Genomic DNA, 13,971 nt, shown 5'->3' with positions numbered 1-13,971 from the left:
GCCCTTACCGTAGGAGCGGGCGCCGCGCCGCTAGGAGGCGGCTGGGGTGCGCGCGGGAGACTCCGAGGCGAGCGCCGCCGCCGCTGCGGGAGCCGGAGGAGTCACAACGAGGCTGCCGGCGGGAGCGCTGCCTCCAGAGCTGTCGCCCCACCCCCTCTCCCGCAGGATTTTGCGCCGGAGCGGGCAGTATCCGCGCGCTGGCGGGGAGGGCGAGAGAAGGGGCGGGGCGCCCCTCGGGGGCGGAGCCGAGCGTTGGTTGGTCTGATTGGCGTCTATGGGCCCAATGGGACCACGGATACTCCAGGCTGTGCTTAGACTGACTTTCCTCCTAGCCCGTAGCGGTAGAGAGGCGGGCCTAGTGGCTTCTTGTAGAGCAGCCTTTTTGACAAACCCGAACGTAAGAAAAGGTCGGTTGGTTCGCACTGGTGGCCAAATGGTCCAATTACCACAGGGAAAAGGGCCTCTGAAACTAGATTGGCATCCTCTCTACCTATAGGTAGAGAGGGCAGACCCAGGGCAGTGGGAACCTGCCCCGGATGTGGGTGTGGCCCTGAGGTAGAACACAGAGCCACCACCGCGGTGGTTTGGGGAGGCGGAACTGAGATCTTTTTCTTGATTATCATGTGACGGGTTCTGGATTTAATGGAGGAGAAAGCGTGGAAAAGGCCAAGGATCCAAACTGGCGAGTTTTCTGATCTTCGGGCCCCTCCCCGCTCTCCGGCCAGCGGCGCTGCCAGGTGAGTCCCGGGCTCCAATGGGCCGGCATTCTCCCGAGGTGCATTTGCCCACCCGGTGCCCCGGAGCTGGCTTCCCGATGCCTCAGGGGGTTTGTCGCTGCCTCCCACCCCTTTACGCTTCCTGCCAAACGTACAGACACCTGCTTGGCACCAGGCTTCTGCGTGCGTTTTGGATCGTGTGCAAGAAACCGCGTTCAGCTCCCAAAATGTGCTGGGCCCAAAGCGTAGAGTGGGAATAGTCCGAATTAGGGCGAACCGTAGGTGTTGGAAGACTGAGGGCGAGGATAGTTTAGGAACGTCCTGAAGTTCTAGGGACAAGTAGGCCCAAAAATCATGTAAGTTGTAAGCAGAACGCTGTTCCTCTGAAGGAGGGTTAAGTTCGACGAGGCTGTTGAAGCAGGAGCCTTTCGAAAGCGACTCATTATTTAGAGGAATTGTGTTGTGGGCTCATAAGCAAAACTGTCTTTGGGATGGGGTGAGTTCATTTGGAACAGTGCTGGCAGTAGCCAGAGAAGGAAATGGGGGTTGTGTAGAACGCACTGTGGGCAAATTAATGAGTGCACACGCAACTGCTAGATGCTGGAATTGTGGGCAGAGCCCTTTCGATTTCCATCTTGGGACAATGCAGAAGATTTTGACAATGGATGAGAAAGCATATGAACTAATACTTAACTATCTTCCTGGTACCAGAAGTAGTCATCTCAAATAGGACTTTACTAGAGCAAATTTTTGTTTTGGAGCATGCAGCCCCCTCTGTTGAGATAAAAGACGGCCAGTAGTAGGAAATAAATTACTTCAATTAATGAAAATTTATGAACAAGTAAAATTGGCGTTGTGACGCCCTGCATCTAGAATTCTTCAAACCTCATTTAAATATCGGCATAGTGCTTCCCAGTTGAGGGCATTTTAGTATAAGTGCATACAGAACTTTGTTGCATCCCACATTATAAAACTTGAAGCCACAGGACTGTGCTCTTTCTATCATCCTTCCATCTCCATCCCTAAAGTACCTATGTTGAGTGCAGCAACCGTTTCCATGACCAGTTGCTTACTCAGTCCTATATGCAAAAATTTGAACCCTGACTTACCCAATGGCTGATGGAAAAGTTGTGTTTAAACAAGTGTATTGGGGCGCCTGGGTGGCTCAGTCATTAAGCGTCTGCCTTCGGCTCAGGTCATGATCCCAGGGTCCTGGGATGGAGCCCCTCATCAGGCTTCCTGCTCAGTGGGAGGCCTGCTTCTCCCTCTCCCACTCGCCCTGCTTGTGTTCCCTCTCTCACTCTGTCAAATAAATGAGTAAAATCTTTTAAAAAAATAAGGAAGTGTATTATCATAAACTTTTTAAACGTTCACAAAAAATGGTCAGATAGATTGGAGATCAGGTTTGAGCAAACTTGATTTCCAGCATGAAATCCATTTGTAGTTAATAATCAGTTCACACCCTTCGCACCTCTTCTTCCAAATTCAGCCCCATATCCCACCATGGCAGCCTTTGGTCAGGAAAGGCGACCTGGAGAAAATGCCCTCCTGGGAGCAAAAGCATCTGCTTTTCATATGGCAGTATGAAGCATCCGATCTGCCAGCTAAGTAAACAAGTGCTAGCAGATGGGTGTCAGGGGAAAGGGGATTTAGGAGATCTGTAAGTCACTATTATAGTAAAACAGATATGCACTCTTGCCCCATGATAGCTACCCACTCTTTAAAGTAGTAGAGGTGTAGTAAACAATATCAAAATTAGTTTTATTTTTTTTAAGATTATTTGAGAGCGAGAACGAGCGGGGGAGGGAAGAGGGAGAAGCAGACCTCCCACTGAGCAGAGAGCTTGATGTGGGGCTTGATCCCAGGACCCTGCGAGATCATGACCCCAGCCAAAGGCAGATGCCCAACCAACTAAGCCACCGAGGCGCCCCTCAAAGTTAGTTTTAAAATATAATTAATTAAACATGCTAGTCTAGGGCATTTTCTTCATCTAGCCAGTTTCTTCACTTTTTCCTTGTTTCTTATTTCTTCCTGCATTTTTACTCCTACCCCTCATGCTTTTGCTACCCCACCACCTTCTGATGTTTACCTCTTTCCATCAGGTATCCTCTCTCCGTCTCTCTCTCCTTTGTGGCCTATTTCCCTCAGTTTATAATCATATTTAGATTCTTCCTTTACTGAAAAATTTCTTCCTGACCCTTTCTCAATCTCATTATATGTCTTGTCTTTCATCTTCTCTTCTTCAAATGTTTCAGAGGAATAAAGTGTTGTCAACTGTTTACATTTTGCTAACTCCTCACCCAACTGCTGCAGTCTGGCTTCTGATTTCCATTCTTACCCTTTTTCCAAATGGTCACAAGGTTGTTATAAAAAGCTTGAACAAGTATAGAACATACTATCAGCCTGTATGTGAAGACTAAATAAATGCTTATACCTATGTATTATAGATTAATGTGTCCCAATCAAACTTCCAAGTTTTTAAGAATTAATGGTTTTAGCAGTGAAAAAAAAATGAAAGGGCAAAATATTCTGGAAAAGAAATCCATGAGTAGTAGGCACTAGTCCTTTCAGATATTAGAGTATATCCTAGAACATACCTAATCACAGTCATATAGTACTAGTGCAAAACAGAAATATAGGTCAGTAGGACAGATCTATGGACAGATCTTATATTTTAGGGATGTAAGAAATAACTTTCCGTTGCCTGGCTGGCTCAGTTGGTAGATCATGCAACTCTTGATCTCAGAGGCCTAAGTTCAAGCCCCACATTCTTTAAAAAAAAGGGAGAGAGAGAGAGAGAGAAAGAGCCTAAATTATTGAATAATTTAGCATCTAATAATAACAAAATGTCAAAAGTTTAAGTGGTCTTGATTATTGGATAGCAAGTAGCAAAAAATCAGGATTTATACCACAAACCAAAAGATACATAATGAGTAGTATTAAAAAGAAAAATTCAGACTAATAGGTATTTATAAGAATTGAAGTGAGAAAATTTAATTTAAAAAGACCCACAGACTAAGCTGTGTGAAAATCCAGTATTACCAATATATTTTGTATTATTTAGCCCAAAGATCTCCTCACACTCTTAATTCTATTTAATATCTGAATTTTTGTTAACCATTCCCTCCTTATTAAAACTCTCCTCCCTTGACCTGATAAGCACTTCCTCCTTTTTCACTACTTTTTGAATGCTTTTTCTTAGTACATCTTGAAATTGAATGAAAATTTATAGATGTACAGATGTACAAAAAGAATTTAAGAATATCCCTGAGGTACAGGAATAAAGTCATGAGTACCTGGACTTGAGTGACAGCAATGAAAAGGAACAGACTATTCTTGAGACATTTTGAATAGAGCTTACGCCCAGTTGATATGCTAAAAGTTTTATTGTATTTTGTCATGGGCTATAAGGAATGATGAATGTAATGTTGTCAAAGATGTCTACAAATTTTACAGGGTTTGAAAGGAAGAATAGAATGTTTTCAAAATTAGGAAATCTGTGAGTGGGGAAGAACAAGCTTTGTTCACCAGGAATGGAAGTGATTTTTTTTTTCTGGTATCAAAACAATCCTGACTTTTTTTCCTTCTCTTAGGGTATATTTCCCTTTTTTCGACTCTGCAACAGCCTCTTTAAACTGTTTAAATGAGAATGTCCTTGGCTCAGAGAGTACTACTCACCTGGCTTTTCACATTACTCTTCTTGATCATGTTGGTGTTGAAACTGGATGAGAAGGCACCTTGGAACTGGTTCCTCATATTTATTCCAGTCTGGATATTTGATACTATCCTTCTTGTTATGCTGATTGTGAAAATGGCTGGGCGATGTAAGTCTGGCTTTGACCCTCGACATGGATCACACAATATTAAAAAAAAAGCCTGGTACCTCATTGCAATGTTACTTAAATTAGCCTTCTGCCTTGCACTCTGTGCTAAACTGGAACAGTTTACTACCATGAATCTGTCCTATGTCTTCATTCCTTTATGGGCCTTACTGGCTGGGGCTTTGATAGAACTTGGATATAACGTCTTTTTTGTGAGAGACTGACTTCTAAGGACATCATTCATTTTATTGCCGTTCAACAAGCTATCATTAAAGTGTTCTGAATCCTTGCAAGCTTGAAGAATACCAGAGAACTGAGAAAATAACCAAATGTAGTTTTATACTGCTTCCATAAAATAGTCTTTGTGAATCATGGACTTCTAGTCAATCCAAAGCTTATTCAATATTTCAGTTATTAATATCCTTATTATCCCTATATAAATAAAGTTTGTTTTTGACCTTATTTTTCTACTTGACTCTTAATAATCTGTTGTACATATGTGGTCAATTTTTAAAGTATATAAATAAGTCTTTAATCTACATTATTTGGGTAGAAGTTTTAATGGATCATAGCCTCATTATGACCAAAGTAAATGATCATTTGTAAATTACGGAGGAAAAAAAACCTAGTTACTGAAATAGTTGTGAAATAGTTGTGCCACTTCATGTTTACATTCAGAAGGAATCTGAGAGTTTGACAGATTTTTATCTAAGCTAACATCATTGCTACTTCTCCCTTTATGACCCATGAATTACAGGTGGCATATTAAAACAGAGCAGAGGCTTGCCTCTTCCTAAAGTTAGAGGGACCTTTCATCATGGTTGAATCAGGACAGTTCCTATTTATGCCTTTGTCCTGGGGTTCAGGAAGTTAGTGCCCCTTTACTCTTTTTTTTTTTTTTTAAAGATTTTATTTATTTATTTGACAGAGAGAGACACAGCGAGAGAGGGAACACAAGCAGGGGGAGTGGGAGAGGGAGAAGCAGGCTTCCCGCCGAGCAGGGAGCCTGATGCAGGGCTCGATCCCAGGACCCTGGGATCATGACCTGAGCCCAAGGCAGACGCTTAACGACTGAGCCACCCAGGCGCCCCTCCCCTTTCACTCTTAAAAGTGTCCTGGCTTGAGAATTTATAGATGATCCTACCAAGGCACTCAACCCATTCCAGTGAAGCATAGGTGACATTAAGTATTCCAAACAGTCTTATGTACATTATAACTCTAAAGCAGGTGATTGTTCTTGACCTATACAGCCCTCACTTTTAGCTTTGGGAAGAACCCAAAGTAGTATTTTGTCTGTTTTAAAAATATCTAACACACAAGAAAGTGATTTCTGGCTGCTAGTACTTGAGAGGATTGCTTTGAATATAGCACTTTGGTCTAGTTCTCCTTTGTAAAGCAGATAACATGACAAAGTTTAAGCTACAACACCACAAATTAATATAGCTGAACTCCTTGTTTGAAACTACAGAGCTACGCTAAATAAATAAAAATTGATCAGTTACAAGCGTTTTCCTGTCTTACAATTAGTATATATTCCTATTTTGAGCATCTAAAAATAGGATGGAAAAGGATAGTTAATATGGGGAACATAATGTTCCAGACTTGATTAGATATTCCTAATTCAGCTGAGAGATCCAAAAAAATTTGGTCTAATGATAGATTCAAAGTAGAAGAACGCTTTCATCTCAGTGAGAAACCAGATAGGAGGATTTTGAAATTCAGCAAAAGCTGTATTTGTGCAAGTATTATCTAAGTATGATCTCTCACAGGGAAAAGGAAAAGGACAGCACCACGTGCAAACAATTAGCTGGGTCAGGAGTCAGCAAAATTTTTTCTGTAAAGGTTTATCTAGTAAATAGTTTAAGCTTTGTGGGCTATATCATTTCTATCTCAACAGCTCGGATCAGCTCTGTGATGAAAAAGCAGCCATAAACCATGGGTTATGTTCCAATAAAACTTTATGGACAATGAAACTTAAATTTTGTAAAATTTCCACATATCACAAGGTAGTATTCTTTCGACTTTTGTTCCAATTACTTAAAGCTATAAAAACTATTCTTGCCTCACAGCCATACAAAAAACACCTCTAAGCTAGGTCGTAAAACAAGCAAAAGCAGAAATTCTGTGTGAGATTTCTAAGAGAAAAGGTGGGACAGGTCTCCAAGGAAATAAGAGAAACTGGGTAAGAATTATATCTAAAAGTCAGCACAATAACCAACCTGTTGACCCATGAGGATCAATTAATTGTAATAGTGTCTGAGAGGTTCCCAGAAAGTAGAACTTTTTCTTAAAGTTAGTATACTGACAGACTAAATAAACAACTTGAAGCAGCATTAAGTTATTGACGTGCACCTCCTTGATTCTGGCACCCATTCCAATGTGTGTTTTATCCCCATACCACCAAGGAATTCTTTCAGTTCTGACACTACTTGGAAATATTATGTGATCCCACAGGTTAAGGGTTCAATCCCAGAAGACTCCTCCTCCCTCCAAACTTCAGATACCAAATACAAATCCAGCTATAGACTGGATGTTCCGACTCCCTTGATTAATTTGCTAGAGCAGCTCACAGAACTCAAACATTTTACATACTAGATTACCAGTTTATTATAAAAGAATATAACTCAGGAACAGCAAGATGGAAGAAATGGTAAGGCAAGGTATGGGGAAGGGGCAAGGAGCTTCCATGCTCTCTGGGCATACCACTCTTGCCCCATCTCCTTGTGTTCACCATCCCAGAGGCTCTCTGAACCCTGTCCTTTTAGGATTTTATGGAGGCTTGATTACATAGCATATAAATTAAATCATTGGCCATTGGTGACTGAACCCAATCTCCAGTTCCTCTCCCCTGGGAGATAAGGAAGGAGGAAAGTTCCAACCCTTTAATCACATGGTTGTTTCTCCCTGGCAACCAGCCCCCATCCTTAGGTTACCTAGGAGTTTTCCAAGTCACCGCATTAACATAAGCTCAAAAGACACCTTTATCACACTAACAGGAAATTCCAAGGAATTCTTGTGCCCAGAAAAAGGATAAAGACCAGATGTATATTTCTTATACATTACAATGTCACAGTCTCAGTGGTTGGAATACATTTAAAACATTAAATAATTAAAGACAGAGCAGATAGAAATTATGCTCACAGATAGAAAAAGCAAAACTAACGGAATAATATATAAACAATATTGCAGAAAAATACTTTCCCATTTGTTTTTAGTTCTAGGATATTTCCTTTATAATACAAAGATTTAACTTAAACATGAAAGGTTCCTTATGAAGCCAGTATTTTCCAGGTCAGTATGGACAAGAAGTAACTTATTCTGGTTTGGGGCAAAAGATTTATCAAAAATTCTGAGTAAAAGCAACTTGTAAACAAAATAACTTTTTTAAGACTTGAAAATATGAAAAGTAGAAAATATTCAAAGAATTCACAACTTGTTCAGCAATATTTCATGAACACAGAGGCTGGGTATGGTGGTACCATCAATCCACCACATGAAACATGAACACAAATCCACCAACAGAGAGCTTTCAAGCACCAAGAAAATTTGTTGCTCACAGCTTCTAGAAGTAAAGATCCATCTGTGGGCTAAAGTTTACTGTGATTTTAAAAGTTATTAACCACCTTACAAATTAGGTCATCTGCTTTCCTCTCTGCTTTTTTTACAGTGCAGCAAATAAGAGAAACCGATGTGACTGATGAACAGAAGTGATGGCCAAAAAAGGAGAGGAAACCACAGAACTTTCATTAGAGGCAGGCATATTACTATGCACCTGTGTCATCAAGAATAGTTCTCTTTACTGAGAGAAAATTAATCAGAATCCTTTTAGCATTATATTAAGAAACAGGCCACAAACTACAAAAGGAGTTTCCTTTAATCTTGATTGGTCATGTTTGCACAGTAAATGTCAGTTGTTTGGTGTTCTTATAATTCATGACATAGTGAAGGTACACGGGAATTACAGTGTTAGAAACAGGATAAAACAAAGAAAAAACCCTCATTATAATAATGATGGAAAAACTAAAGCACAGATAAATGAAATGAAATCAGTCCCTGGTCATTGATAAATGGAGAAGTTTTAACTCCAAATGCTATTTCCAAAATAGGTTTGCTATTGAAGAAAAAAAAAATAAGAATTCATCCATGGAAGATACATACCAGTTATCAAATGCCAAATAAAGTAACCCTAGGCTAAAAACTTTTATGAGAGGGATCTACTTTACACTTTAATGTTTTACTCTCATTTTGCTTGTCCTATGTTCAAATTACCATACTGTAATCATACTGATATCTTACACCACAAAGTAAATTTACTACCACTATCATCTATATACTACAAACCCAAATTTGTAATCAGGAAAAGGCATTCTGTAACATGATTTTTGAATTGCTGGCCCTGGGCAAAATAGTGAACTAGGAACAAGTATGTTTTGGAAATCTACCTACCTCCACGATACCTCATGACCCCTTGATAAACATCTTCCTCTTCCCAGATGCCTATCCTTTGCCAAAAATAAGAGGAATACAGAGAAAAGATAGTGAGAAAGGCATAAAATGATTAGGCTGACCCAGAACATAGCTCTTCTATTCTTTTTACTATGTTAATTCCAGAATCAGAAGCTAACATTTGTAGTATCTACAATATATAAACCAATGCACTAAGCCTTGGGCATGTTCTGTCATTTAATTTTCACCACCAATTAGCAGAATAGGTATTCCCTCCTCCCCTTTTACTGATACGAAATAAAAGCTAAGTGATTTCTCAACGTTATACAAGTGTATTCCCCTTTCATGAGCCATAGCTGTACTGCTCAAATGCCCTCAGCATAGTATCATACTAGTGAAGAAGGTCTGTGAAAATGTGCCACCTTTATGTCCTTGTCCCACTCTTGCAACAGAATGGATATTGACTAAAAATATGAGTGCATGTTATCACCTTCAATATTTTCAATTTTTGAATATTTATATCAATAGGGAGACTTTGTCTTGCCAAGTTAAGACTTAGCACGCTAAAAATCTGATTCAGACTATAAGATATTAAGGTGCTTCTTATATGATATTTGCCATTTTAATCACTTTAGGTCTAGTTTAAATTTACCCTCAATTTGTAATGAGTGTATCTCTAGTTGAAGAAAAAAGTTGGGTGAGTTTTACAGGTTTAACGATTTTTACAATACTTTCTCCACATTGCCCAGTGGGCCTAGATATTTAACAGGTAGCTTCTTAAACTTTATTCATAAGACTGAAGTACAAAATAGAAACTCGGTCTCTTTATAGTGCCTGCTAATCTAATTTTCTCCACTTTTCTATTGCAATTCTAGAATTACATTACGAAATAAAGTCAGTTTTTATATCATAGAAACCCACATAGTTTTTCCCACCCCAGTAAAGTTAAGGTACAACTTTTGTTCCTTCAAATATTTGTTGAATACCAAGTGTATATATTAGGTGTCAAGGATACAAAGGGATTAAAAAAGAAAAAACTTGTAACTTCTAGTTCATGGTTTAGGTAAAGCCCAACGTGTACTTAACTAATGTGTACATTAAATGATGTGAACAAAGGGACACAAGAAGCAGAGCGAAGAAATGGTTCTACACCAGCTTTGGGGTGAGGGGACAGTTGGAACAGATGAACTCAGTAAAAGACACAGAAGAGAAGATGTTTAGAGTTTTGAAAAAAGATTTCACGGTATTATATTCTAAGCAGAGATTTCCCCAGCAAAAGCAAAGAATTTTAAAAGTACACAAAGGAAATAGCAAGTCCTGGCTCCTGGTAAAGCTGAAAATTGGGCACATTAATGGAAGACTGGTGGATGAAGCTGGAAAGGAAGGGCCATATCATGAAGGCTTTTTGGTGTGATACTGAGATTTGGCTTCTAGACTTTAGGAAAGGAGCCACGGAATATTTCTAAGCAAAAGAGTAACAATCATATCTATCTTAGATTAATCTGGTAGTAACAAAGAATGGATTGGAATGGGGGTAGAGGCAGAGGACTGCAGGCAGCCTGAAACATTTTAGGCTATTTTAAGAGTCCAGGTAAGATGAACATCTACTATAACAAGAAAGTAGACAAATTATAAACATTTCCAGGGTCAACTCAAGAAAATCTCATGACACATTGTATATAGTTAGAAGAAAAGAGAAATCAGATAACTGCAATGACTAGGTAGAGACATAGTGATGCCGATACCCAAATTAGGAGGGAAAGGAAGAGCTAATGCTTGGGGGCAAGGGAGAAGAGAAGGATTTAATTCTGATTACACAGATCCTTAGAGCTGAAGTGAGAAATCAAGGCTAACTGAAGTCATGAGGTCACGAAGATAATTCGGGGACAAAGTGTAGAGACCTAAAGAACCTGAGATTGCTTTAAATAGCGGTGGCTAAGGCAAAAGAAGACATCCAAAGAAATGGAAAAGCAAAACAGAACAGATAGGTCATACATAGTTTTAGGGAGTAAAAGATTGCTAACAAGTGCCGCAAGGATTAAACAGAAGTATTAAGGGGTGCCTGGGTGGCTCAGTCATTAAGCGTCTGCCTTCGGTTCAAGTCATAATCCCAGGGTCCTGGGATCAAGCCCCGCATTGGGCTCCCTGCTCAGCGGGAAGCCTGCTTCTCCCTCTCCCACTCCCCCAGCTTGTGTTCCCTCTCTCGCTGTGTCTCTGTCTGTCAAATAAATAAATAAACAAACAGAAGTATGAAATGAAGCCAATGAATTTGGCAGTCAAAAGGTGACCTTTGAGAGAACCACTTCAGCCAGGTGATTAAATTTGAGGATTAAGACAAAATTATAGTGAAATGAGGAAGTGAAGGCAGACAGAGTTCTCCAAGAACTCTGTCAGTCAGGAAGAGGTATGGAACAACAGCGTAAACAAAAGCCAGACTAAAGTTTTTGTTTTTGTTTTTTTAAGAAGATAGAAGACTCGAGATTTTTCACATAAATGTCTGGCTCAGTTAAAAACAAAAACAAAATTTCAAAGAAAGAAGAAACTTGGGTAGAGGGAGGATGTAGAACTGCCTGTCCAAATAAAATTTTAAACACCATATTATGCAAAATATTTGCAACTATACTGACTTGTCTCTGAATCTGCATACTTTGTAGTCTTCAGTAGTACCAAGGCAATGAACTTTACAGAAAAGCATACAGATTTAACATTTTAAAAATATAGATGCATAAATTCTGAATTTCAAAATCTGTAGAAGGATCCAGAGTGCTAATATTTTAATAGTGCAGTTCTTGGAAGGCAAATAATAGTAATAAAACATATAAGTAGTATGTTTTAATTTTACTTTTAATTTCTAGTTAACATAAATTCTATTTGCCTACATTTTATTCTCAGCTCATTCACACTCCCTGATTGGGCCTAAAGTCCTAGAAGGGAAGATAACCTGAAATGCAAGATGTTATCCCCTCCTTTTTCCCTATCTCCCAGTAGAGATATGACCTAGAACATCTGTAAACGTAAAGAAGAAAAGCCATCTCTGCTTTTAGCCTCTTGTGCTTGACATTCTAAAAAGCGATGGTTTCCATCTGCAATATGCAGTATGTTAAAAAAAGAAAAGCCAGAGCAGAGATAGAGATTTATACTTCCTCCGAGTTGTCCTTTTAATTATTTTATCTGAGGTACACTGTCAGTGCCAAACATGTCAAACATAACTCTTTCATGAAATAGAAAAGGCATTCTAAAACCAGTAAAATTCTGTTTACATATCAAAGTAGTTACATCAGGTGGAATATTAATAATCAAGAGCTCTTCTATCACTCTGAAGACCTAAAACCCATCATGTCACTTTTTACCAGCTTAAAAGTATCTTGAAAACAATGCACTTTTGTCCTCCCCTCCTGGGACAGAAATAGTCCTGTCTAGAGAGAAGGGAAGTGATTTAGCATGCCATCCCAGCACCCACACTGAACTAGTTTAACAGCCTTGCTTAAGGTAATCCTCAATATTCTAGGTTGGCATGAATCAACTTTTGATAATTTTTAAGAGAAAAAAAAGACTTTCAGATTGGAATCACTTTCAAGATCTTATGGTTTCATTTGAAGACAAACAAGAACTTTTGAAGATGACGAGATGAAAATAAAATTTCAAATATAAGAAAATAATACAAAACAAAGGTAAAAAGATTACAGTTATCAATTTTAGTATTTATTGAAAGGTGGAAGACAAGGAAAATTCCTCTCAAACTCTAAAAACAAATCTTGCATCTCTGCTAAATGTAAAATGAATTTTTAGATATTTGCTTTACATGACAATAAACTTGTCCAACAAAATAACTAAATGCAAATTTACCAAAACAGTGCTAATCTATTATTTACAAAAATGATCTCACCTGCCATTATGTATTTGGGGAAAAAAACCGTTTCACACTCAGGAACACTAATGAAATACCTTGAGGACATAACACAAGAAATAAAATTCGTCCTACCCTCTCTGGCCCTTCCCTCCCTAAAGTTATAGAATAGATTGAAAATGAATATATGTGGGAATAAACATAGTATTTCCAATAATCTTACACACACACACACACGATTGAAAATGAATATATGTGGGAATAAACAGTATTTCCAATAATCTTACACACACACACACACACGAGTGTTGTGCCTGATCAACCTAATCTTTATTTAAGGTCAGCAGCCTTAGGGACAAGGGAGATAATGAATAATGAATATGGCTTTAGTCAAGTTTTCAACTAAATATCACAAATGCTTAATTCTTTTGCTAGCTAACCAGCTAACCTGAGAATGGAAAAGATTCTACTTCTTCAATAGCTAATAGGTATGAACCAAAGTAATTAAAAAAAAAAAAAAAAAAGCACTGTAGCAGACACCACTGAGGTACCTTAGTTTTTTTTAAAGGTCTGTGTATCGATTTAATAATTTACATAATAACTGTTTATATAGCATAAGATCATATAGAAACTACATCTTAAGTGCTTTATCGTTCTGGTCCAAGAAATTGGAAAAATCAACAAAAAAACGTGTGTTCAGGTAAAGAACTGGAATGTAGTAACTAGGAAACCATTAATATAAAGCAATATTGAAATAGAAATTATGTGTGTTTAACAAAGGTAATCAGCAAGTTCTTAGATTGCATCCAAAGAGGATTTTAAAAATTATAACCCGTAAGACAAGGGATGTAACATTATTCAAGGTGACAAAGCTGTATCTTGAAATCTTGAGCCCACTGATTTGTTTCATATATTTATATTGTAAAATGCATACATATATGTATTTTACAAAACTTTATAAATTTTCAAAATATGGAGAAGTTTTGAGTATTGGTTATATAAGAAACTCTACCTAAAAGCAACCACTGTGGTTGTTTTAGATATGTCTTTTAGTTAAAAGTTTAAGGCTCAAGATATTTTGGAGGGATACCCTAAAGACATTTTATTACTGTATGATCTCATGTATCTATGTGTATACTAC

At 38.4% G+C, this 13,971-nt stretch overlaps 1 protein-coding gene across 1 annotated transcript; it reads left to right on the top strand.

Annotated features, from left to right (window-relative positions):
• The first annotated feature begins 538 nt into the window (after window positions 1–538).
• TMEM60 (transmembrane protein 60) lies at window positions 539–4,999 on the top strand. Its single transcript, XM_021689664.2, has 2 exons — window positions 539–737; window positions 4,310–4,999. The coding sequence occupies exon 2, from the start codon at window positions 4,360–4,362 to the stop codon at window positions 4,759–4,761; it is 402 nt and encodes a 133-aa protein (XP_021545339.1). The 5' UTR covers window positions 539–737; window positions 4,310–4,359; the 3' UTR covers window positions 4,762–4,999.
• The last annotated feature ends 8,972 nt before the right edge of the window (window positions 5,000–13,971 follow it).

The sequence above is a fragment of the Neomonachus schauinslandi genome, chromosome 12 (assembly GCF_002201575.2).
Source record: "Neomonachus schauinslandi chromosome 12, ASM220157v2, whole genome shotgun sequence".
NCBI lineage: Eukaryota > Metazoa > Chordata > Mammalia > Carnivora > Phocidae > Neomonachus > Neomonachus schauinslandi.
Note: the sequence above shows the minus strand (reverse complement) of the source record. Positions and strands in the feature narration are given on the sequence as shown.

What these genes read in the sequence shown, in the direction of transcription:
- TMEM60 (XM_021689664.2), top strand. Translation starts at nt 4,360, where the DNA reads ATGAGAATGTCCTTGGCTCAGAGAGTACTACTCACCTGGCTTTTCACA.